This window comes from Andrena cerasifolii, chromosome 6 (genome assembly GCF_050908995.1).
Source record: "Andrena cerasifolii isolate SP2316 chromosome 6, iyAndCera1_principal, whole genome shotgun sequence".
NCBI classification, from domain to species: Eukaryota; Metazoa; Arthropoda; class Insecta; order Hymenoptera; family Andrenidae; genus Andrena; species Andrena cerasifolii.
In genome coordinates this window covers 3,269,992-3,295,174 of record NC_135123.1, presented here as the reverse complement: position 1 = coordinate 3,295,174, position 25,183 = coordinate 3,269,992, and the positions used below count along the sequence as shown (strand labels likewise).

General features: G+C 39.5%; 1 protein-coding gene and 1 long non-coding RNA gene across 9 annotated transcripts in view; one reads left to right on the top strand and one right to left on the bottom strand.

The window, feature by feature from the left end:
* Positions 1 to 25,183, bottom strand: part of LOC143369815 (uncharacterized) — a 230,457-nt gene that overhangs the window by 61,976 nt on the left and 143,298 nt on the right. The gene's annotated exons all lie outside the window — the stretch shown is intronic.
* Positions 1 to 25,183, top strand: part of Syt1 (synaptotagmin 1) — a 78,399-nt gene that overhangs the window by 41,216 nt on the left and 12,000 nt on the right. For 4 of the 8 annotated variants that reach the window (XR_013085481.1, XR_013085480.1, XM_076814101.1 and 1 more), the window contains exons 7-9: positions 39 to 215; positions 1,600 to 1,851; positions 10,411 to 10,631. Coding sequence is in view for 3 of the 8 variants with exons in the window: in XM_076814101.1 (XP_076670216.1) it covers positions 39 to 215; positions 1,600 to 1,851; positions 10,411 to 10,605 (624 nt within the window). In the remaining 5 variants the exon portion in view is untranslated. Of the gene's footprint in view, positions 1 to 38; positions 216 to 1,599; positions 1,852 to 10,410; positions 13,582 to 25,183 lie in introns of those variants that run through there. The other 4 variants (XR_013085482.1, XR_013085477.1, XR_013085479.1 and 1 more) reach the window with 2 other exon arrangements.

The following is a 25,183-nucleotide window of genomic DNA, read 5'->3' as shown; positions in this document are numbered from 1 at the left end:
CTCTTCTATAAAGAATTAATGAAGTATCTCTCTTTCAGGGCGTTCCATACGCGGATGCTATGAACAAGACCCTCGTCTTTGCGATCTTCGACTTTGATAGGTTCTCAAAACACGACCAAATCGGCGAAGTAAAGGTTCCTCTCTGTCAAGTGGATTTGGCTCAAACGATCGAGGAATGGAGAGAACTGCAGAGCGTGGAGGGCGAAGGCGGCCAGGTAAATTGACTTTAAATACATTTTAGAAAGATGCGAAGTAAGTATTTTGGAACAAGCGTATTTATACGTTTACAATATATTGAAAGAATAGTGCAAACTAGGTTTATTGACTTGAACCGGGAATACAAGATACCCGGAAACGAAAATTACCCAAAACCTGCATAGTTGTGAGATAGCGGGATTGCATACAGCAGGGTTGATTAAGGGGAGGTTCTGGTCTAGAGCCCAAAAAAATAGGTGATATTTAGGAATTAATTAAAGGAAAACTACTGTATATAATTTAATGCGACTTGTTGCATTGTATTAAGGATGTCTCAGATTATAGAAATATATTTTTTGTTTTATAATTAATCATTGCAGACAGCCTTGGGGAGTCGTTAAAGTCAAGGCGTCAAAAAATTGATCCAAATCGGTGGGACCTCTATCTCCAAAAGTTATTATCCGATTCGACTGAAACCTTGTTTATTTTGAAGATTATTCTTTTGGCTAGGGGGGGCTAAAAATTTACAAAAAATTACATTTTTGAGAGAATAACAACACTTCAAGCTTGAAATCACTTTTCCATGTATTTTTCGTCCTTTCAACGCCTTTAAAAATTATTAATTTGTCAAATTTTTGTAATTTTTTCTGGTTTTCCTCCTAGCCAGAAGTATATTCTTCAAAGTAAAAAAAGTTTCAGTCGAATCGGATAATAACTTTTGGAGATACAGGTCCCACCGTTTTGAGAACACTGTTTTGAGAAAAACGCGTTTAAAGTGTTACGTGAGTGCCGAGTGGCCGGGTGTTACCCATGCATTTGCCGCTACTCAAATGCCTATAACTTCGGGAATTTTACGAATTTCAACAAATCCTTTTAAACACGTATTCCTAAAAGGTTGAACATTCGAAAAATGAAATAAAAAAAAAAATCGACTTTTAAACTGGAACCTCCCCTTAACTGGTGGCTCATGGGCTACAGGGAGCACCTCCGTCTTGTTGCCACGCTGAACGGCCCCCTCCATACCTACCAGACTCTGACGATCGCAGTCGAAAGGAGAAGGAAAGAAGGAGGATCCCACTGCGATCGTCGAGTCTGGTAGCTATGGAGGGGGGCCGTTCAGCGTAGCAGCAAGGCGGGGGAGCCCCCGATGGCTCGTGAGTCACCAGTTAGCCAACCCTGGCATACAGCATACACAGTTTATTAACAAACATTATTTTCGCGATCCTAAAATGTAATAGAAAATATGCATAAATTGTAGGTATACAATTACAACTATTCAACAATCAAAAAATTCAATTTATAGAATAAACGAAGTATCTTATGTTCCGTACCTTCAAGCGAATATGTAGTTAGAAAGCTGCAACGAACGATGACAAAATTTGATAACAAACTCGTTGATTACAGGATAATAAATTAGGTGACATATGCTTCTCGCTGCGATACGTTCCGACAGCCGGTAAACTAACGGTGGTCATCCTGGAAGCAAAGAACCTGAAGAAAATGGACGTCGGTGGCTTGTCAGATCCCTACGTGAAAATCGCGTTGATGCAAAATGGCAAGAGATTGAAGAAGAAGAAAACATCCATCAAGAAATGCACTCTCAATCCATATTACAACGAATCATTCTCATTTGAGGTACCCTTCGAGCAAATACAGGTACGAAACTTCAAAATTTATTTATTATCCCCATCTATTTTCTTACTTTTATTTAATACAGTTAACAAACACAGGTAACAGTAACAATACACATCAGTCAAAGCTTTTCTAACACTCTTACTGAACTAGTTAGCACACGTCTCCTTTTTTAAACATGGTGTAGAGCAGGCCCGCCCAACTGGTAGATTTGGGAGCTAGAGCGCTTCTTGTGGCACCCAAATCCGCGCGGGGCCGAGCTCAGAGGCGGTGGTATTGGGGGCACATAGCGGGTAGGGAAACTGTAGTATTTATCGTTAGTGTGCGTGCAGGCTCTTACCCATTTAAAGTACTGGCACTCTTGGGGCCGCAGTGTTCTCTAACAGAGTATGTATGTAGTTTGTTTCGTACTTATTTACTTGAATTGTTTATTAAACTGTATCATTTTTCCAAGTGTACTCTGTTTCCCGCTTTGTATGAATTTTCATTTAAATCTAATAATAGTTTTTTTTCAAAATTATATGCATGTATATTGGTGAAAGGATAATAACTATAATGAAGGCTACGAAACTACAGAACAAATTAGCAGGAATTTTGCATATTCGCGAAAGAGCTTTCATTAATTTTACGAACATTAACGCTGTAAAAATATTTTATATCGGTGATGTTTCCAAATACATTTAGCCCCCTAATACCTAGCTAAATCTGAATTTTGTCGCCCCCTTTACAAGATTCTGTGACTCCTTGGGCCTGGCTTGCTATAAATAAAGAGACCTGAGGACTCTACATTCACAGATTGCCCCCCCCCCCCCAAGCACCACAGCTCACGAAGGCATGGTTTCTGACATCCGGTAACTATGCAGCTCCTAGCTCCCGAAAGAGCGCCTCCGAGAGCCACGAGCTGGTCGAACCTAGTGTAGACTCTACACCAGTCATGTTCAACTCGTTACTCGTCGAGCAGCACTTTCGAGAGTATAGAAAAGGGCTATTCATGTGTGAGGAGACTCAGGCCTCTTAAGGCCCCCATACACGCCGAGCTGATTGCGTGAAGCTCGTCCACATGCTCGCGGGAGCCTACACACGTTGTCAGCGAGCCGAGCATTTTAATCGCACGTCGACCCCACACACCAACGAGCTTGCTCGCCGAACCTGCAATTCACGAGCGGCTCCTGTATGGGAGCCTTTAGAGCTAGCAATGAGCCAACCCCTGATCGTCATGAGTCCCGCCTTACAAGCACGCACACTGCGGCAACTAGTGGCCATAGGGTGGGGGAACAGCCCGCGGTGTTGCTCTTAGGTTTGCCCGTGAGCAATCGAGAACGCTCTTGCTCCCCACAGCTCAGTTGAACAGGCCCGCTCTACACTGTAGACAGAAATAGTTACAATAATTTTATTTATTATTATGCTTGTATCCTAATGATATAAAGAGCAGATAGTTATGCTTATCCATTACATGCGGACATCTCGAATTTTATTTAGATAAAAAGAAATATATGGTAGGTGCAAACAATAGAAATTTATTAAACTGCAGCATTTATAAATTGCTAGTTAAAAAGTATATTGTAAACTGTAAAGTAATATTGTGAATATAGTGTATAAGATAGCAAGAATAATGATATATGTAAAAATAGATGGTCCGTGTGTAATGTATTAATTAGCTCTTCATAAGGTGTTAGCAATTTATTATATTTCTGTTAATATGAATAAGTTTTCTAATCATTAAAAATAGGAATGTTAAAAAAATATTTTTATATCTTATAAATTATTAAGAAAGAAATCGTTTAATTATATTCCGCATATCCTTGACCTTATGAAAGAGTTAACTTTCAATTTAGCTTTTTAAACTTAGAAATTCCATACTTCCGGATTGTAAGGTTTTTCGCCATATTTTTTATACAGTATTATCTACAGTGCATTCAATCCTTTAAAATCGCATGAACTTAAAAATCATATATTTCTATATGTTCTACATGTATTTTCTATATTCTCTACATGTGGGTATAACTTTCATTGTGGCAAACAAAAATGGAAAAAGTTTCTACAAATATTTTTCCCATCTAAACTTATCTCAAAATTACAAATGTTTCTGTCTTTCAATAACCTTTGTTACAAACTGAGTTCACAGAGGTTTGTGCTCAAAGAAAGTACTCATCTTGGGCTTCGATACGGGCCTAATTAATTTCTAGCTAATTAGGTACTACTTAGGTTTTTCATTTGTAACGGTTTCGTCGTTATCATTCCTCCGTTCTCAGCTAAAGGAACTTTCGTATTTTCGGCATTCTTTCGGGTATTTCCCCGAGGTCCTGGGTGATTCGGACTATAGCCGAATTACACATCTGCCTGCCAGATTCGCACAAGTCAGTATTAATCCTTCGTTGACACACCGCCTTCTTCGATCAACTTTGACATACCTGGGTGGCTCACACCCAGAGCAAATTTTGAACAACTGCCATTATCATCTAAAGAATCCCATTGTCATAAAAAAAATCATGGATCAGTTTTAAGGTCTCTAGAATATATTCCAATAGTTTTTTTTATTAAAATTGAATCACAGTTTTTGTAAACAAATTCTAGATTACCACATGTCGAGGAAAAACGAAGAAAATCTTTAAATAGTTATAACTTTTACAAATTTCAATATTAAAAGCTAGAAATCTACAGAGGTGTTGCTTGGATATAATATTTTGAGAGAAAAAATAGTTTGTAAGTCAGCTTTGGAGAAAAGGTATTCATTTGGCATATAGAAGGTACAGAGCGTCAAAATCAGCTTATGGGTGGCTCACACCCAGAGTGTCAACGTAGGGTTAATAGCCCTCCGAAAACGGCGCGGACTTCACTTCTTGACCTCCTCTTCATGGTACCGGGTCGTGGCAATTTGTCTAAGTCATGTAATGCTCGATTTGTACGAAGTATTATCTTAACGAAAACCACTATTTTGTGTATATTAAAACGAGTGTGGTAATCCATTTCACGCACCACTTCACTTTTAAAATCAGTTATACAAGCTCAGTTGTAACAAGAATTGGATCATAAAAACGACTGCAACTTACAAGGGGAGGACACCATGTGATGGACATCGATTTTGATGAGCCTTGGCACGATGGATCTATGTCGAAAATAAGTAAATAGGTGTCTGAGTGTTTCAACTAATAGGCCTTAATAATAGATATATTTACATGTAAATTATTAAAAAATTCATAGTGGCCGTGGGGTTTTAGCGGGTATAAATCCCACACTACCCTGGCGCCCGCGGGAGATTTATTTCTGGGAGCGTTGGGTTGCCTTTTGAAGATATCTCCACGTTAAAAAAAATTATATATAATAAATTTATATAATTTTTTTTATAAATTTTTATTTTACAATTTTTTTTAACTTGGGGAAATCTTTAAAAGGCACCCCGACCCCTCCAGAGGGGCATCCCCCGGGGATGCCAGGGTAGTGTGGGATTTTTACCCACTAAAACCCCACGGCCCCTAAGAAATTTTCAATAATTTACATGTAAATATGTTTATTATTAAGGCCTATTGGCTAAAGCGCTCGGACACCTATTTATTTATTTTCGACATAGATCCATCGTGCTAAGGCTCATCAAAATCGATGTCTATCACATGGCGTCCTCCCCTTGTTAGCTAATAAGATCAGACACGATAAATGTCTAAATGAACTTTGTCCATTATTTATTTGTGCATGTCTAATTCATTCCTAAATTTGGATAATGGGTATGCCATTTTTGGTAAATGGAAAGGTTCAAATTATTCTATATCTGTTGCGAATATATGTTTTTTATTACTACCCCAAGTCATCAGAGAATTTACGCTGTCCTAACCAAACTCATACTTCTTCTTACTATTTTACATTTCATATAATTTCCACAGGTAAAATACTAATGAAATCTTAAATCATAAGCATAAGCAACAGTATCTTTTTAATTCGAAAATTCAATTTTTATGAACCTCCTCTCCTAAACATACGTTGCTTTTACTTCCTTATAGTAAATGCGTAAGGTAAATGCCCATATTAGCTGTCACGGTATATTTGGATTGGTTATTTTAATTTTTCGTTAAAAATACGAAACACATGAATGTATGTGTTATGCCGCGTTTCCACCACGGCGAATTCACATACGATTCGTATGCTGAGTTTTATTCATGTTTGCAGCGGTGTGGACACGACAGGAACAGGCGAAAACGTACGCGAACAATGTTTTTGTTCGTGTTCGACTTTGTGGAAACGCGAAATTATACATATACGTGTTACAAAATAATTAAGATTTAAAATTAAAAATGTTTCTTTAGTAAATCTGCCATACTTAATTCATTGGCAGCTTCTTTAACAGTTTTAAAGAGTATACAATTTTGAGAATATTCATCGACACAAGAACACAACAATTTCAATGAAGTACACGGAACATAAAATTGATAGTGTTACAGGCTAATGTAAGCCTCTACAACTGACACGTAAAATATAGAATTATTTATTTTAGATAAGGTTCTGATAAAGGAGAATATGACGTGATGAAGTTACTTTATTTCTACATAGAAACATGTAGGTACAGTATTGTCTCGTTAGCGGCTTGCTGGTTAGGACCGGCGTTGAGCCCGTATCGTGAACGGTGCCCTAATTCCGAGTGTTCGTTTCTCGCTTCTTTCTGGCTGAAGGGGGGAGCGAGATGGAACACTGCGTGCGCGACGAGCGTGCGCGATGGTCGCAAGCGTTAGGGCTAGGCTACACATACGACTGTTAAAGGTGGCGTTTCCAATGAGCAGCTGGCGACTGCTGCGGCCGCGCCGGGATTGCTATAGTCTCTGCGCGTCTGGTTCATGAGCCGCCTAGGCTACTCGTGACACAACACAATGCCATGAGTGTTTGTTTTCCGCCATAACGGCAGAACCTCCTAGTCGCACTGCGGCTGCCGCCCGACTCCTCCAGAAGCAGTCTAGCGACTCTAGCCGCACTGCAACCCATCGTCACATTCGGACAGAATATCCAGAAATAAGGAAAGAAGACAGAATTCAAAACTTATGGAATTATGTTTTTTTTATATATTTCTTGTAAACTAATAATATACGCTCTTATAAAAAAGGGTAAAAATATCATGACGGCTACATCTGATCTGCGTGTAAACGCATATTAAATTTTTCGTATTGTGCAGAATTTTAAATCGATTTTTTAAAGTAATAGCAAATAATTAGTTACATACAGTTCTTTTTCCATAAGAAACCCATTGAAAAAATATCAGTAATTATCGGTGATTATTAATTTAAACAAAACGATATTCGGCTACTTCCCTTACTACTCGACTTTTCCTTATAACTTGAAAACGGAAAGTTTCCCCAACGTGCGACTTAAACCACTAATAAAGTAGCAAATAAACAGTCTATTTTTTATCACGTTTGAATTAAAAAATAGAACAAACAAATTAATAGATGTAAAAAATATTAAATTATATATCATTAGAAAGCAATAGTTTTATCCTATTTTTTACTATAAATTTCATTCCGATATCTTAAAAGAAACACCCAAATGTCACTGACTTCTTCAATCCGGCAGATAAACAGAGCACGATGTACATATAAAAAAAGGCTAGTCTTTCACTGTCTTCGACGGTCCTCGTGACCCCATACAACAATAGACCCTGTTTTCAAGTGCTCAAAAAGGGCCTGTGCGGCGCGTCGTTGCACTGGTGGTGCCATGACGTTGACGCTTAGGTATAGGAAATACCATTTGCAGCTGGCGACTGCGCCACTAGTGCAAGGGAGAAACAGATACTTCTCCCTTACACTAGTGGCGCAGTCGCCAGCCGCAGTCATCACCCGCAGTCGCCTGCCGCCCATTGGAACGGCAGCCTTTACACTAGTGGCGCTGTCGCCAGCCGCCCATTGGAACAGCAACCTTAAGGCTCCTCCAAACCAACGCGAATATCCTCTCCGCGCCGCGGATTAGATAACACTGCCCATAAGCCGCCACGTATAAAAAACTGCTGCCTTACCTGATCCGCGGCGCGGAGCGGATGTTCGCGTTGGTTTGGGGGAGCCTTAAGGCAGCAGTTTTTTATACGTGGTGGCTTATGGGTAGTGCTAAGGCTCCCCCAAACCAACCCGAATTTCGCCGCGCGGAGCGGATCCGCCGCGGATCAGAAAACACTGCCTATAAGCCACCACGTATAAAAAAAACTGCTGGCTTATCTCATCCGCGGCGCGGAGCGGATGTTCGCGTTGGTTTGGGGGAGCGTTAAGGCAGCAGTTTTTTATACGTGGTGGCTTATGGGTAGTGCTAAGGCTCCCCCAAACCAACCCGAATTTCGCCGCGCGGAGCGGATCCGCCGCGGGTCAGAAAACACTGCCCATAAGCCACCACGTATAAAAAAACTGCTGCCTTATCTGATCCGCGGCGCGGAGCGAATGTTCGCGTTGGTTTGGGGGAGCGTTAAGGCAGCAGTTTTTTATACGTGGTGGCTTATGGGTAGTGTTAAGGCTCCCCCAAACCAACCCGAATTTCGCCGCGCGGAGCGGATCCGCCGCAGGGCAGAAAACACTGCCCATAAGCCACCACGTATAAAAAAACTGCTGCCTTATCTGATACGCGGTGCGGAGCGGATTTATGCGTTGGTTTGGGGGAGCCTTTAAGTCGTACGACAGTCGTGTCGTTTATGCCAGGGCCTACATAACATATGGAGACGCGCACACAGAGACGACAGGACAACGATCAGTCGTTCAGTCGGCGGGCACCTGCGACTGCTTTAGATTTTTAAGTCGGCCGATTGTCGGTGGTCAATGCATTGTATATGGGTGTGGACACACAAACGACAAAAGTGTCGTTCTGCCGTTCTGAAAATCAGTAGGTCTGTGACGTTGAGGAGAAGTAGACATGGATTACGTTCCTCTAGCCGCATTTTGTGCGCTTGCTATTCGACTTAAAATCATAAGGAAGAATAAAATAAAACGAAGATACTGGATTCATCCATTATACAGTGAAAGTCTTCAAAAAGGAAAATTTTATACTATGTTCGAAACATTAAAAAAATATTCAAATTTTTTGCTTACTTTAGAATGAGGGTACAAAGTTAGGATAAACTTTTGAGTTTGTTAAGGCCCTATATTACTTGTCAAAACACAGAACTGAAACGCGCAATCCCTTCAAAAGACAGATTAGCAACGATAGAATGTCGGCTGTCTACGCGCACCCAGCGACAAAAACAGTTGAGTCGTAATGTCGGGCCGACTGTCACAGGATTTGCGCACGACTGTCGTACAACTTACAGTCGTATGTGTAGCCTAGCCCTTAGCTAACAATCTTATTGAAAACTAGAAGGTGAATCAGCTACTTATAGGTAATTAGTAACATTGACGGGGAAATAACAATGTTAAACACAGTTGATTAAACAGTTTGAGAAACAGAATGCCTATGACATATAGGTGGAAAAGAATAAAAATATAGTAAAGGAATAGGATGTATGGCATGATCTTGGAATAATTTAAAAGTGTCTGCTAAAGGAGTTGAGAAAAACTGAAATTGATTGTGTAACTTTATCGAGGAATTTTCTCCAAAAGTGTTAGTGAACATTTGGTGTAGACATACTCTAAGCGTTAACTCACATTTATCTCAAAGTATTATTTGCAAACAGTAAAAGCCAACATTTGTTTGCATCACTCGGTGTAGACCTGGCGTTATAGTATGTACGCTGGCCACTGATACATCGTTGAAATGAACTTATTCAAATGTATAATAGAGGAGACACCTTTTCGAGACGCGATGGATCGCGTGGTGTCAGGCGGTATGAATTGTCGGCCACCACCTGTGCCCAAATTACCGTTTATTAAAACTAATACCTTCCAATATAATATAATTTTAAATCCGCAGGTCCTTCTTACAAATCAATTTAACACTTTGAGTGGCGTCGGCGTGTTTTTACGTCGCGGGATTTCCAAAACCATGTACAGCAGGGGTGCACAAGGAGCCGTTCTTAGCGCCTAGCTGCGAGCAACCCGCCTGTCCCGTTGCTAAGGTTAGAATCGGTGAGGAGAACTGCAGTAGTGTATATAGCTGGGTTCAAGTCATACCAAATGCACGTACGCTATTTGCAGTTCGCCTCACCGATTCCAACCTTAGCAACGGGACAGGCGGGTTGCTCGCAGCTAGGCGCTAAAAATGGCTCCCTGAGCACCCCTGATGTACAGGATGGCAATGCCCTGGGTGTGAATGTACATCAGCACCACACAAAGTGTTAATTTGTAAATTGATAAAGTCGGTAGGACTTTACTTTAGTAAGAAACTCCCCTGCCTCCAAACTTTTAGCACGTATTATATGTACGTAGTTTTTAGCGGAAACTCATAGTGTCTAGTCAATATTCTTGATAACACAATTTCATGAGAACTTTCCTCTTGTTTTCTTTTTCTTTTTGAATGATCTTATATTCGGACATTAATGATGAATGGGCCATTTACCTTACGCTAGTATGTATAAGGTAATGTCTTTTGGATGCTACGGCTTATGCAGCATCGTCTCTAGATCCTTATACTCCGGAAGTTATGGTGATATTTTTGCCCGTAAGTTAATACATTAATATGTTGTTTCGCGTCTAGAAAGTGCAATTGGTGGTGACGGTAGTTGACTACGATCGTATCGGCACCTCAGAACCCATTGGGAAGGTCGTCTTGGGGTACAACGCGAGCGGAACAGAGTTGAGACACTGGTCCGACATGTTGGCATCCCCGAGACGTCCTATTGCTCAATGGCACACACTGAAGGATCCTGAAGACGCCGACAAGAAGGACTAAGACCATTGAGAGTATGTTCAATTAAGGTAATGCACACCAAAGGTTCTAAGCAGATACGACAAATGTACAGATGCATTTCTTTCCGTTTCGTTCCGTTTCGTTCGCTTTCGCCCCACTCGACATATATATATATATTTTCCAACGATATCCTCGGAGGATATATCCCGTACGAGGCAGGATTTCTATGGACGAAAGATAGAAACGCAAGAGCTGAACAGAAAAGTAAGAAAAACAGATGGAGAAAGGGAAACAACGATCTCCCCGAGTAATCGATTGCTTACTCACAGAAATAATCTTGCAGGAAAACAAGCAGAGAATAAAAGAAACAGTAAGACAGTACGAAAGATAGAGCGAAAGGTAGAGTGAGAGAGAAACGCGCGCGCGTGTGTGTGTGTGTGTGTGTGTGTGAGAGAGAGAGAGAGAGAGAGAGAGAGAGAGAGAGAGAGAGAGAGAGAGAGAGAGAGAGAGGGAGAGGGAGAGGGAGAGGGAGAGGGAGAGGGAGAGGGAAAGGGAGAGGGAGAGGGAGAGGGAGAGCGAAAGGTAGAGTGAGAGAGAAACGCGTGTGTGTGAGAGAGAGGGGAGAGAGAGAGAGAGAGGGAGAGAGAGAGAGAGAGAGAGAAAGAGAGAACAAATAAGAAAAGAGAAAAGGAAATAAATACTTAGTAGATATTAATAATCCATTAACTAATTAAATAACAATAAATACCACAATGGTTTTAGAATTAACAATATGTTCTCATGGAGTGTAGTGTCTTGTATATACGTATATATCTATTATACTTCTCTCTGTAGGTGTAAAATTGAACGACTTCAAGTAACACGTCCTCCTCGAGGTATCTCGATGAAACATTGAATATTTGCAAACACGTGTTTCGACTTCCAAATACGATAATATCTGGACACACTCCAGTAGCATGTTTCTTTTACCGTTTAACCGCAGACACGTTTTGGTAAAGTGTTTGATAAAATGCTAATGTTACTAATCTTATTAGAAATTATATATTTATATTTATACATATACTATATATTGTATGTATATAGTATATAATCCATATATGTATAGATATATAATGTATACGACATAGATTGTGACTTGAATTTGCATAAGTAGTCGTGTATGTTTGTTTTTTTTTTCGAAAAACGTTAACAACATTTGTACAGATCGATAGTTGTGTTCATGCAAACCAAAAACATACTGTTAATTATAGCAACGACGATTATATTGTAATCAATACATGTACCTAACAGTTATGAAATGAAAATATTTGTTGTCACGAATAATTAAGGTACTCCAGCTTTTTTTAGTTCTCGACGTAGTATTTATGTTACGCAACAAATAATTAATTGTTTTTATTACTTCGCTGTAATTATTTAACGTTCGTTTAATACATATTTACGTTGAGTAAGAAGCAATAAGTATATTCATTTCTGTTCTGATGCAAAGAGACAATGCTTTTGATCGCGATATCTTCGTACAATAACGACCTTAGACTATCTATGCGCTACCTGTACAGGGAACTCTGTCATTCGTAACGAGAGATGGCGTTGGCGAGCGATTTAACATTTTTTACCGCCTGAGACAGGAGAGCAATGAGAAACACTTGCTTCTACAGTTTTAATCGCAGGCAGGCGCCACGAATGATTTTTTCTAACAGCATTCTTCGATTATAATAATTTTAGTACTATTAGTAGTTTATCTGTTTTATCGAGAAAACTGTTATAATCGATGGATGCGCGTATGGAGGTGTGTTTGCGAATGAAGCTCGAGGATGAAAGATGAGCAACCGTTTCGACTGACAGGTTCTCAATATCGAAGATGCGGAATCTTCAACAGAATAGGGCGTACCACGAAACGAGCGGTGTACATAATACATACGTAATGTGTATATCGGTCCACGGACGTTCGATTTCTCCGTGCTTCCGCGTCTACGTTCGAAATATACATGCACGTATATGTGAAACTGTAAACATATTCGTATATATACATATATGTATGTATTACGCAGGGTGTTTGGCAACGGATAGTAGAAAATTAAATGGCCGATTACACCGGACAAAATGAGACGAAAATCAAGTGTAACGAAATCGCGGTGGAGACTTTGGTTTTTAGTTTTTATTTATTAATGTTTAAAAATTCGGGTCAGAAACGTCTGAAGCAGTAAGATGTAACATGTATGTAGATCAGTAGAGCTGCGTACAGGCGCCATGAAAAAACAACGACACACTTATTACTGCTTCTACGAGGTAATTTGCTACCCATCCTTACCGACCAACGCAACGCGAGCTGCTGATCGCTAACCTGCCGGGTTTCATGTAGAGCTGTTACTGTTTGACCGGTTGGGTACCCGGCTACCCGAAACAACTTCAAGCAATTGAATGTTTTATTGTCTGTGGTACTGTTTAATGTTAGCCAAAAATGATCGAGCAATACCACATTCAATGGCTTGAAGTTGTTCCGGGTAGCCGGGTACCCGACGGGTCAAAAAGTAGCAGCTCTAGTTTCAAGCGTTTCTCACCTAATTTTTTTTTTTAATTTCCTTACTCTTGATTTTCACCCTATTTTGCCTCGTAGAATCGCCCATTTCATTTTCTACTATCCGTTCCTGAATACCCTATATATAAATATTTACCACGTGTTATACAGAGTGTTCATAAAAATTTGGGACAATTTATCAGTATCGATTCTACTCGCCAAAATAATAAAAAAAATTGGTATATGCATATGTCCGATAATGCTTAGTTTTGAAGCTATAAGCATTTTTATGTTCCGTGAAACAGCGGCCCGGACTGCCTACATTTTCCATATAAATTGTAAAGGGCAACCAGCTGATATTCGCGTTCGTCAGTTGGCCTAATATGTACCTATATTACATTTTTCATTCATACCCTTTGCTTCTCGCCTTTAACTTTTTAGCTGCAACAGGGTTGACCGCAGAGCTGTGCCTCTTTACGGAGAGACTTTCCGCGAACTGCGTGTCAATGCCGCTACAGTGGCGTATCGTTCCAAAAGATGGCATAGACGAAAGCCACTATAGTGGCGTATAGTAGCTGAAAGGTTAAAAAAACAATGGCGAAATGGATAATCAATATATCGATCCGCGGAAACATAGCTGGGCCTCGTTAAATGCCACTTTAATAGGCATTTTGGATCCGTGTTGTATGGAATATAAAAATGCTTATAACGGCAAAATTAATAGAAGAACCGATTCTGAAAGCATGCCTCACATTTGTATAAATACCCTGTATATTATATGTATATGAAAATACAGTTATTGTTTATCAAAACGTAACGGGCTTACAGATTCTACAGGGTCAGCGTTTCATCCTGCAACCCGCGCTCGCGCGAACAGGTTAAATGGCAACAGCGCCTCACGGACGCATTCCACTACAACCATGCACCGTCCCGGCGCTCGGAGAGCTGCCAGCGACCGCTGGACAGCACTGATGCCCGAGCTTCGAGAATTTTGGGATGGTCTCTTTCAAATTAACGTCGCAAAGAGCTATTCAGAATTTCCCGGCTGGGGTTGAAAATTTTTGGGCCTTTTTCGTATAACTTTTGAACTATAAAAGATATCGGAATGCAATTTGCGCCGAAAATGAGGAAAAATTATTCTCTCTTAATAATGGATAATTTAAAATATTTTACGTTTACTTAATTTTTCTTTTATCATTTTTTTTTAACTATAAGTGTTGTAAAAAGCTTTTGCAAACTGTTTATTTGATACTGTATTTAATGCTGTTTTTTAAATTCGTGGTGTCGATAAACAATAGAGGGTAGTTTTTTTTGTATCATAACTTTCAGAAATTGAGAAATTAAATTTTTATTCAATTATGTGTTAGTTCAGCAGACCTTAGAATCTATTGTTCTGGTTTTCTTTTTTATGATTTTATCCTTAATGCAGTGCATACCTAGATCAGACGTAAGGGGTAACTAATGGGACGTGTCTTTGGTTATAGCGGTGTTTCTAGAATTTTTTGGTCTGAATGTTTTAGCTACTCAACGCCACGCCTATTGGCATTTTCTTATTTCCGCTACGCCACCTGGTGGCGAAAATTAAAGCAGTCTAATCTGGTTAGTTGTCACCTGTTATTTGGCACTATTGGGAATTTCGACTGTTTGATTATGGATTTTGTAAAATTTAACAGACTATTTAATGACAAAAACATTATTGCAATATTTCAATACTTGTGTGACACCGGTCCTGTAACGTGATTCACCCGATTACAGAGCTTACTTTAGTAGATGGCGCTGTCACAATATTTCCCAATACCGGCTTCCGTTAATGTCATTGTTTCACTGCCGTCCAGCGGGCGCTGGCAGCTCTCCGCTGGACCGGTGCATGGTTGCAGTGGAGTGCGTCCGTGAGGCGCTGTTGCCATTTTACAAGTTCGCGCGAGCGCGGGTTGCAGGATAAAACGCTGACCCTGTATGACTTGCGTTATCATTTCGCTGATGTATTTTTGGGATGATGAGCATACTAAAAATATGAGAGTAGTGGCAAGTACACGGCGATTCTCTACATATTTTGGGAATTGGACAGGAAGGATCCGAAAAAATGCACTATGTCGAAACAATTACGAATGTCTCGAGATCCACAAGTCATTACATACATATATATTATATACTATATGTATCTTTTGAGAAAATATAAAAATCGTTTCTTAGAAAACTGACTGTGTGCAATATTAACTGAGTTTAACTGCTATAAAAAAAAAATCATATATATTTTATTGCATCGTTGATGTTAAAGCTTCGAGTTCGACTGAAAGAGAGATAAAAAAAACAGAAAACAGGTGGATTGGTACAATAATAATAATAGCGTTTTTGCGTGGTCATGTGTTTTAAACTAAGGAAAAAGCACTTTATTAGACGCCCCCGAGAGAAGATAACCGACGCGTCGCACCCACAGACGTTCTCGTCAGTATAAATCGACTGTTACTACATGTAGTTTGTGACTTTATTAGTGAACGAAAAATCCCATGTAAACGAGCTTAAAGCTTCTTCAATTTCCCCGTCACTCGTTGTTAACAACGCATAGGAAGTTTGTACATATATATGTATCGCGCCCTGAATATTTCAAAGACTCCAGTGCTTAATAACCACGTGTATAAGTCCATTCCAGTTTCATCGTAGCACTAGGACAAATCAGTCTCATCCGACACGATCTTTTTCGTTCTGCTGCTGCTCCTTCAGCGTAGTACGTGTATGTAAGCATATACCTACTTTAAGTCTCGCGCAATGGTCCATATAATATTTCACGCAATCGAGTTGTAATATTCATATAATGATATCATTACTGATAACAACATTAGTCATGAGGTTAATCATTCCTAAAAGTAATGTACCTACCACGGAAAGTGTCAGATGTATTCAATAGGTCCGTAATGTTTATGATTTAAAGATTCTTGTCGCAGGGAAAACGCTGACAGCAAGATCGAATGCGAGCTTGTGTAAAAAAAGAAACACGCAAAAAATCATTCAGAAAAAAGGAAAGAAATACGAAATCCAAGTGCGAAACTTTTGTCGCATTTTCACAGAATCAATGATATATTCGCTCGTATACCCGCCGTACTGTATGAACTACACTTGGAAAACCTGAATAAATTATCACGAATTGTCACTGCTGACTTTTAACGTAAGAACAAGCCAATGTTACTTGAAATTCGAGGTGAAGAAACACGAGCTCATCAGATATAACGTATAAAGTACATTATTAAATCCACGAATAGAATACTTCTCGATTCACTTAATTCATTATATAGGCACACCTAGTAAAGAACAAATTAATGGAAAGTTTTGGTTAAAATTTTCAATAACAAAATTCGTGTTTAAAGCGAATGCGTTTATGAGTTATCTTTTGTTCATCGCATGCTGCTTGCGAAAAGAACAAACATTTTCATCGCATTTCGACCGTTACGTTAACGGCGCGTGACGTTAAGCTTATTGTAAACATCGCATTAAAACTTAATGGAGCATTAATTTTATATCGCGAAGAAAGAAACAGGGATTGACAAAATCACTGTTTTGTCGGTGCTTTCATTTTGTACCGCCTCTCGGCCTTTTAACAGTTCGGTCGAACACTCGAAACGAAAATACGATCGCCGATCAAATTCTGTACACCAAGCGAAAATGAATCTCGGACAAATTCGCATTCAGACAGTGAAAAAAGGCACGAAGCGCGGCATTCCCGTCAATGATAGGTACTGTGCTCGGATGAGAAGAAGTCCGTTGAAATGTCACAGGGGAAAAAGGGATTCTTCGCTCGCATTGGGTCCCACCGCCCGAGTCCCGTTTGCTTACTTTGTATTCGTCGACGTTGTCGCGCCGGCCAATAGGGATATACTATTCGGACCCTAGAGTTTCTTGACCGACTTCTTTCCATCCGGGCCCAGTACACTAGGGATGTGCGGATAACCGAATGTGTCGGGTACCCGAGCGGTCGGGTCGGGTCGGGTAAAGTCGGGCGGGCTCGGACGGGGGCCCGGGACAGACGGACCCACGGGTAGTCCGACTGTGTCGTGTAGCCCGATTTTTTTCAGGTAATGCGGTGCCTGATAAGTTCATATACGTATTCAGCTTTTTTAAACAACCGAGTACTCGAAAAGCATGTACAAAACCTTTACCTATATGAAACTTTAGAATAAGATGATTTTCATATTCATATGCTTGTATATTTTTATTAAATACTATGAAGCATCCGGAAAATATGCGTTTTTAAACATGTATTTAGTATTACGATATTAAAAAAAGGAAGTTTAATGCATTATTAACAATATTTTCTGGATATTTCGTAGTATGTAATAAAAATATACAAGCATATGTATATGAAAATTATCTTATTCTAAAATTTCATATAGTTAAAGATTTTGTACATGCTTTTCGAGTACTCGGTTGTTTAAAAAAGCTGAATACGTATATCAGCTTATCAAGCACCGCATTACCCGAAATAATCGGGCGACTCGGCACAATCGCGCTACCCGAAGTAATCCGGCCACACGACACAGTCGGTCTTCCCGTAGGCCCGGCTGTCCCGGGCCCCCGTCCGAGCTCGCCCGACTTTACCCGACCCGACCCGAGCCCGAAAAGTCGGGCACCCGCACACCTCTACAGTACATACGATGTTCTGTGGCGCGGATCACAGCGTCGGGAATATGCATAGACATATATAGACGGAGCAGAAGCTGGGACTTTCGGCGAGGGGAACGGTAGGCTTGGAGGGGAAAAGGCAGAAGTCAGATACAGGCACGTCGGCCCGACGTCAGGTTAGCTTCGGAAGCATTCGGTATACATAACCACTGCGTTACCCGATTTGCCTGTATCGCTCCCCTTACCGCGAATCTTACACCCCCCTCAGCTTACGCTCCGTCTATATATGTCTATGGGAATATGTATGCCAGGGCTCTCCAAGGTCGCTCCCGCGGGAGCTTGGGGTTCTCCCACTCTCGTCCGCGTTGTCAGGGATACCGCGCGACGCTAACCGCGGAGACACTAGCCTGGCTAAGGCCCAGTGCAGACGAGCGGTTTGCGTCAGTTTGCCGCTGCGTTCATGAAGCAATACGTGCGTTCGCCATAACCAACGCAAACATACCGCCTAGTAGCCGCAACACTTAGCGTCCCGTGTGAACTGCTTCCTATAAATTTGTGTTCTGCTAAAATGCGCTCGGAAGGTTGCCGCGGCAGCAAACTGACGCAAACCGCTCGTCTCCACCGGGCCTAATCCGTCATGACAGCCTTCGTAGCGTCGCGCGGTCTCCTTGACAACGGAAGGCACGCTACGCCAGAGGAAGATTGGAAGGGGAAGCAGGCGCGTGAGGGGCCCCTACGCTGGAGAGCCCTGATGTATGCGGTCGTTCTGGCAGTATTCGACTCGTTTCAATTTCCCACTTTTATTGTAACAAAGTTACTTCGACGTTTACGCTTATAATAATGCTAATGCGAAAATTATACTAACGCTAATATAATACTATGGACGATATTCATAAACTCTAAATAAATAGTGCTACAGAGTACAGAGTGCCTTTTTCAACACGCATTCGTTTCTTCATCGCAAAAATAAAAATAGTTTTTCCTAAATATCAAATAGTTTCAGTCATAATTTCGCAAAATATAATTTCCTTATACGTGTTCGATAGCGGGCGTATACAATGGATATTTCTCTAGAACAAAATAACGAAAAAATTGTGGAACATTTAGTTGATTTTTAATGTATTCTCCGCACTTTGTGCAAGTATTCATATTATTTTTACACATTAAATACGTATATTCTGCATGTACGTTTATCTATTAGTATTTTGCGTATGAATGTAAACAAATTTTACATTAGATACACTATCCATAAGGGACTATTCTGTGCGTTGAAAAGGGCTTTCTGTATAATTTTCTCAATGAGTCGAATACTGCCAGAACGGCCACAAACGTTGTGTGATATATAGGAATGGGAATGCCGCCTTTCGTAGCTGTTTCACTGCAGGCCCGTCGGAGATTCATTTTCACTCAGTCTACATACAGTACCGCTCCGTTAAAGGCTCGCGGATCATACGACACGCCCCCCTCCCCCCCCCCAACCAACAATTTTTCGTTCACACAGGCTATAGATCCATCGCACATGAGTTCTCGACGATAAACTAGCCACTCATAGTGAGATTCTACTTATTTATCGTTGTATCCTTATGAAAGTGGTACCTACCAATGGATCCCTCATATTTTTCCGATCAGAAGAGTCCAAACCCGCCGATATTCGGACTATTTTTAATGACACGGAATGTAAAATTAATTTACAGAATTTAGAACTGCTGTATCGAAATATGCAAAATAGTCCGAATAACTTCGTGTTTGGTATTATTTTTGTAGGAAATCCCTCAAAAAACCATTGATAATATCTTTATAAAGATACTTAGGTATAATGGCAAATTAAAAATGAAAATTTGGAGTAGTGGTTGATTTACTGCAAACGTCATTAGGCTTATCATTCTAGAGGTTCTAGATTCTACTAATTCTAGACCGTCTAGTCCATAGGCGTCCGAAGGGGGGTGCAAAAGGGGCAGTTGCCCTCCCCTGGCTTTTGAGAAAAAATCGCTTATTTTTCAAAACTGATCTTTATTAAGTTTATATTAAAAAAGGGAATATTTTTAAATTTCGGTTTTAAATTTGTAATTAAATTGGCACTATAAAATGGGTTAAAAAAAGCAAGAGGGGTATATTTTTCTTTACCATCACCCAAAGTCCCCCTCCCCCCCTGGAAAAAAGTCTCCGGACGCCCTTGGTCTAGTCCGTTTGCAGCGTCCTTTAAAGTTTGGCAGCTGCCAACTTTTTAGTCGTACGTGCTCCAAGGGTTGCCTGCATAATCATGTATACAACAAATCTATTCTTTCATTATATTTCTATAAGAATGACATCAACGAATTGCTGAAATTCAATACTAGAGTAGAATGCTTTGTACATTTTGTAATTTGATTTTGAAACTTGTACCATACAAAATAGCCTAAATAACGTCGTCTTTGGACTCATTTTGATCAGCAGCACCTCGGAAGTCCATTGATACATACCGCTTTAATGAAGATACAATGTAAAATAGAAAACATGAAAGTTTCAGGAGTACACGACTCACTATGCGACCACTTGAATTACTCATCGAACGGCTCGTCCATAGAATTCTGTTACGCGTGGACTGAAACGCTATCTCACTCTGGTTAAGAGCTTGCTTTCGGTCGCGACCACGCGAGCCTTTATCCGGGCAGTATTGTATAGTGCCTATCCGAGATATAGTGACTTAGGTGTGATGTCCCTCAGCGGGGTCTCTTACCCGACACTCTGCTGGGTACTGTCCGCTAAAAATGCCCCCCTACTATCTCTAACAGAACTGTATTTAGAGAAGACCAGGACGAAACCGGGACCCTAACAGAAAATAAAACAGAAATTGAAGATACGGTTTATCATTATTAAAAGACATCAATTAAGCTTCGCTACTGGCTATTAAAAATTGTCTCATATTAAATACAAATACATTTTAGTAAGGTATATGTACTGTATTAGAACAGTAGTGGAGAATTTATGAATCAATATAAAAAATAATCAAAGCTTAATTGATGTCTTTTAATAATGATAAACCGTACCTTCAATTTCTCATTTATTTTCTGTTAGGGCCCCGGTTTTGTCCTGGTCTTCTCTAAATACAGTCCTGCAAGAGGTAGTAGGGGGGCACGTTTAGCGGCCAGTACCCGGCAGGATGTCAGGTAAGTCCCCGCTCAAGGGCTTCACGCCTAAGTTACTATATCTCGGATAGGCACTATATCTAGTCCAGCGAAAAAGTACGTTAAGCCATCTGAAACACCACTGCACATACATACGTACAACTTTGCCGACAGAATTAATGAATAGTACAGAATATATCGCATGCCTGCACTATCATAGCTTGAAAACACTACGTTCAATACCTGTCCGCTACTTAATAAGGTGGGCATACTGGACACTGTTCTAACCCTTCATTAGTACATTGTTGTAACATGAATTTTGACACGTATCGCGCTCATACACGGGACAGTACATATATCGACGTGCGTTGCGAAAAGTAGCACATTTCATTTGTCTTACGAGGATACATTGAAATACCAAGTAAAACGACATTGCACACTTTTTGCCCGTGACATGAGTTTATGTGATTGCACGTGAGCTCGCCTGACATGATAACAGTGTGTTTTCTCTTTAACAAGCATGTTCCGAGTATACCACCATAGCAAGCACGATTCATATTTCGCCACCAGCAGTCGCACATTTCAAACGCTGCAGCGAAAAGTAGCACGTTTCATTTTTTTCCCCGGAGAGTAGAATATTTCAGTTTAAATAGGTCACAATCGACGCTGATCTTCTGTGGCTACCAGTTGCCTGTATTGTCGCTTATTGCTCATTTATTGTGAAAGAAAGTGACTAGTTTACAACGTTTAATATTGAACATGATGATTGTAAGTACAGCAATTACGTAGTAAATTGATAAAGCTTAAAAATATATTTGCTTCTTTAAACGAATTTAGCTAAATGAATGAAAGAAATGCAGATTCCAAGTGATGGAATCATTGTAATATGCCTCGTCCAACTCCTTTAGAAAATAATAATAGAAATTATTTAGTAGAGGAGGAAGCTAATTTTATGCTAGGTTCGGGTGGTGGGTAATAGATAAATATTTTTTGTCAATATTGTATGAAAATGTGTAAAGTTTCTTTTCTTATTATAACAAATAAACCGTAATATATTATTTTTGTTTCAACAATAGGAAATTGTTGTAAAACATAGTATCAGGTTTAAGTATTATATATTATTTTGCTTTTTCCAAAAAATGCTAAAAGAATCGATTATAGTAGAGAAATTCTAAGTATTTCTAAGTATTGCTGCTCTTACAACCTTCTGAAGTTACTGCGTCGTGTGTTTTTCAATGTTTGTATTCATATGTTTATTGGTGATGTTTCACCAATGTCATTGTCCGTTATTATTTGTGATTCGGACTCGGACTTCGGAGTTTTTGTGATTCTGTTCACATGGCAACATTTAGTCACAGATGGGCAAACTTTTTATTCGAATAAAAATTTCGGATAACGAATAAAAGTTAAAAAAATTATTCGTCGAGTGTCAAATAAAGTTATTTTTTTATTCGTCAAGCGTTTCAATTTCAGCGTCAAATAAATTTTTTAACTTTAAGTTTAACTGTAACTGTAACTGTAACTGTAACTGTAACTGTAACTGTAACTGTAACTGTAACTGTAACTGTAACTGTAACTGTAACTGTAACTGTAACTGTAACTGTAACTGTAACTGTAACTGTAACTGTAACTGTAACTGTAACTGTAACTGTAACTGTAACTGTAACTGTAACTGTAACTGTAACTGTAACTGTAACTGTAACTGTAACTGTAACTGTAACTGTAACTGTAACTGTAACTGTAACTGTAACTGTAACTGTAACTGTAACTGTAACTGTAACTGTAACTGTAACTGTAACTGTAACTGTAACTGTAACTGTAACTGTAACTGTAACTGTAACTGTAACTGTAACTGTAACTGTAACTGTAACTGTAACTGTAACTGTAACTGTAACTGTAACTGTAACTGTAACTGTAACTGTAACTGTAACTGTAACTGTAACTGTAACTGTAACTGTAACTGTAACTGTAACTGTAACTGTAACTGTAACTGTAACTGTAACTGTAACTGTAACTGTAACTGTAACTGTAACTGTAACTGTAACTGTAACTGTAACTGTAACTGTAACTGTAACTGTAACTGTAACTGTAACTGTAACTGTAACTGTAACTGTAACTGTAACTGTAACTGTAACTGTAACTGTAACTGTAACTGTAACTGTAACTGTAACTGTAACTGTAACTGTAACTGTAACTGTAACTGTAACTGTAACTGTAACTGTAACTGTAACTGTAACTGTAACTGTAACTGTAACTGTAACTGTAACTGTAACTGTAACTGTAACTGTAACTGTAACTGTAACTGTAACTGTAACTGTAACTGTAACTGTAACTGTAACTGTAACTTTAACTTTAACTTTAACTTTAACTTTAACTTTAACTTTAACTTTAACTTTAACTTTAACTTTAACTTTAACTTTAACTTTAACTTTGTTTGACGTTAAATAATTTTCTGGCGCACGCGTTATAATGTATAGTAGATATCATCCGATGACGATCCTCGCCTCTCGGCGTGCTATTTTTCGCTGCTGAAAGCAAATCGTGCTATTTTTATTACTATCAAGTCGCTTATTTTTTAAATCTTCCGTTTCTAGCAAACGGTTCTTTTTTGCGAGCAGCTCTTTTTGTAGGCCTACTAGATTTTAATAACTAAAAGGTAAAAAATATAAACAAATTAAAGAAAATTAAAATCGACTACAAAAAAAAATTGCACCGAAAAGTAAAAAATAAGTTTTTTCTTGTTTAATCTATAACTCTAAATTTTTTTAACTTGGCGCCAGGATTACACAGTGCAAATAACGAGGCGCCGACATAACAAATGGAGAGCCATAGATTAAATAAAGAAAAGCTAATTTTTTACTTTTCAGTGCATTTCTACTAATTTGAAGTCGGTGTTACTTTTTTTAAAAATATTTTCGAACCGTACGTTCGATGTGAATATTGAGACTCAAGATTGCGTCGATGTCATAATATTACAAGTTATTTACCCCGTTTTTGTATCAACTGTGAGTCGGTCTGGTAAAAAATACCGTGTCTAATTTAAAAAGAAGTCAAGACGACCTTAACCTTACAAAGAAGAAAAGGATTTCCGACACATTTTTTATAGCAATTTGGTGCCCATCACGTACAAATATAGTTTCGTATACGTGCAACATTTTTACCGCAAATGTCTAAAAAAATCGCGCGGATTGTTACCACGACCACCCTGTATGTTACGTTTTATAAATAAAAGTAGAAAGGCAAATGTGGTGGACGATTTCAAGTGTGAGCCATTGTGCGTAGTTGGCAGACCTTATAAAACGCTGATAATATTGCGGACTATTCTACCGGTAGCATTTGCAATTGCTAACAATAAGTAACAAGGTACCAGCGGCCATGGCCGTGATGGAAACACCGGTTCCCGTAAGATCACCGAAGTTAAACATCACGGGGCGGCGTACTGGGGGAAAGATGGGTGACCGACCACTTTGTCTCCCGGTGCGTCGCTGCTGCTGGGACCCGAAGGAGAGAGGAGGGAGAAAGGAAAAAATGGGACTATCGTTCGTTGGGCAATATAAGCGAAATGCTTGAAACGCCATCCTATGTGTTAGAAAAACACACAGGAAAAACAAAAAATACAATACAAATATAAGTAACAAGGTTTGATTACCTGCAGTGGTTCCACGGTTTACACTAATACTGATGACAGCGTTTCAGTCGGCAAAGTGGTACACCGATTTACACGTGCAGTCTAGAAAGGCACTCATTAAATATACATTAAATAAACCGATCAACGCAAATAACGTAGGATCTGTAGAGTAGAGGTGTGCAATTGTAGGCACGTAGAGAAAGCAAATCTTTAGATATATCATTCGAATTCCCTTCTAGATCTCGGTGTCGACATCGTCCGCTCCTGAGATCGAAATCGCGATTCAGTTTTCTTATCGCGCGTGAGGACGCTTAAGTACACCATCCTAACCGGATTTGGTTCTATCATTTCTTCAGGACCAATTGTCATGCATGTTCGACTCATTATGCAGCATTGTACTTAAAAATTGTATCGGGGGATTCCAAGGATTAATTGTTACGGAGAAGAAAAAACGCCACGAGCCCGGCATCGATCGAAAAGTCGCGACTAGTCGCTTACATGTGCAAGAAATCAATGTAATTTTTTTTTCATTTAATTTATTTCGTAGAATTTAGTGACGTCGAAAAGATTTACCGTTGATGTTGAATGATTAAAGAGATGTTGAGGTTATAAATTGTACGTGGCAGTTGTTAAACGACGACGTTGAGTTTTCAACTGATACTTTCAATGTTGGCCAATGTTTTTGTATTTTCCTAACCATCGAACCGAAGAGAGTATAACGTAGGAATGTAACTGACAATAGAACTTAAAATTCTCATC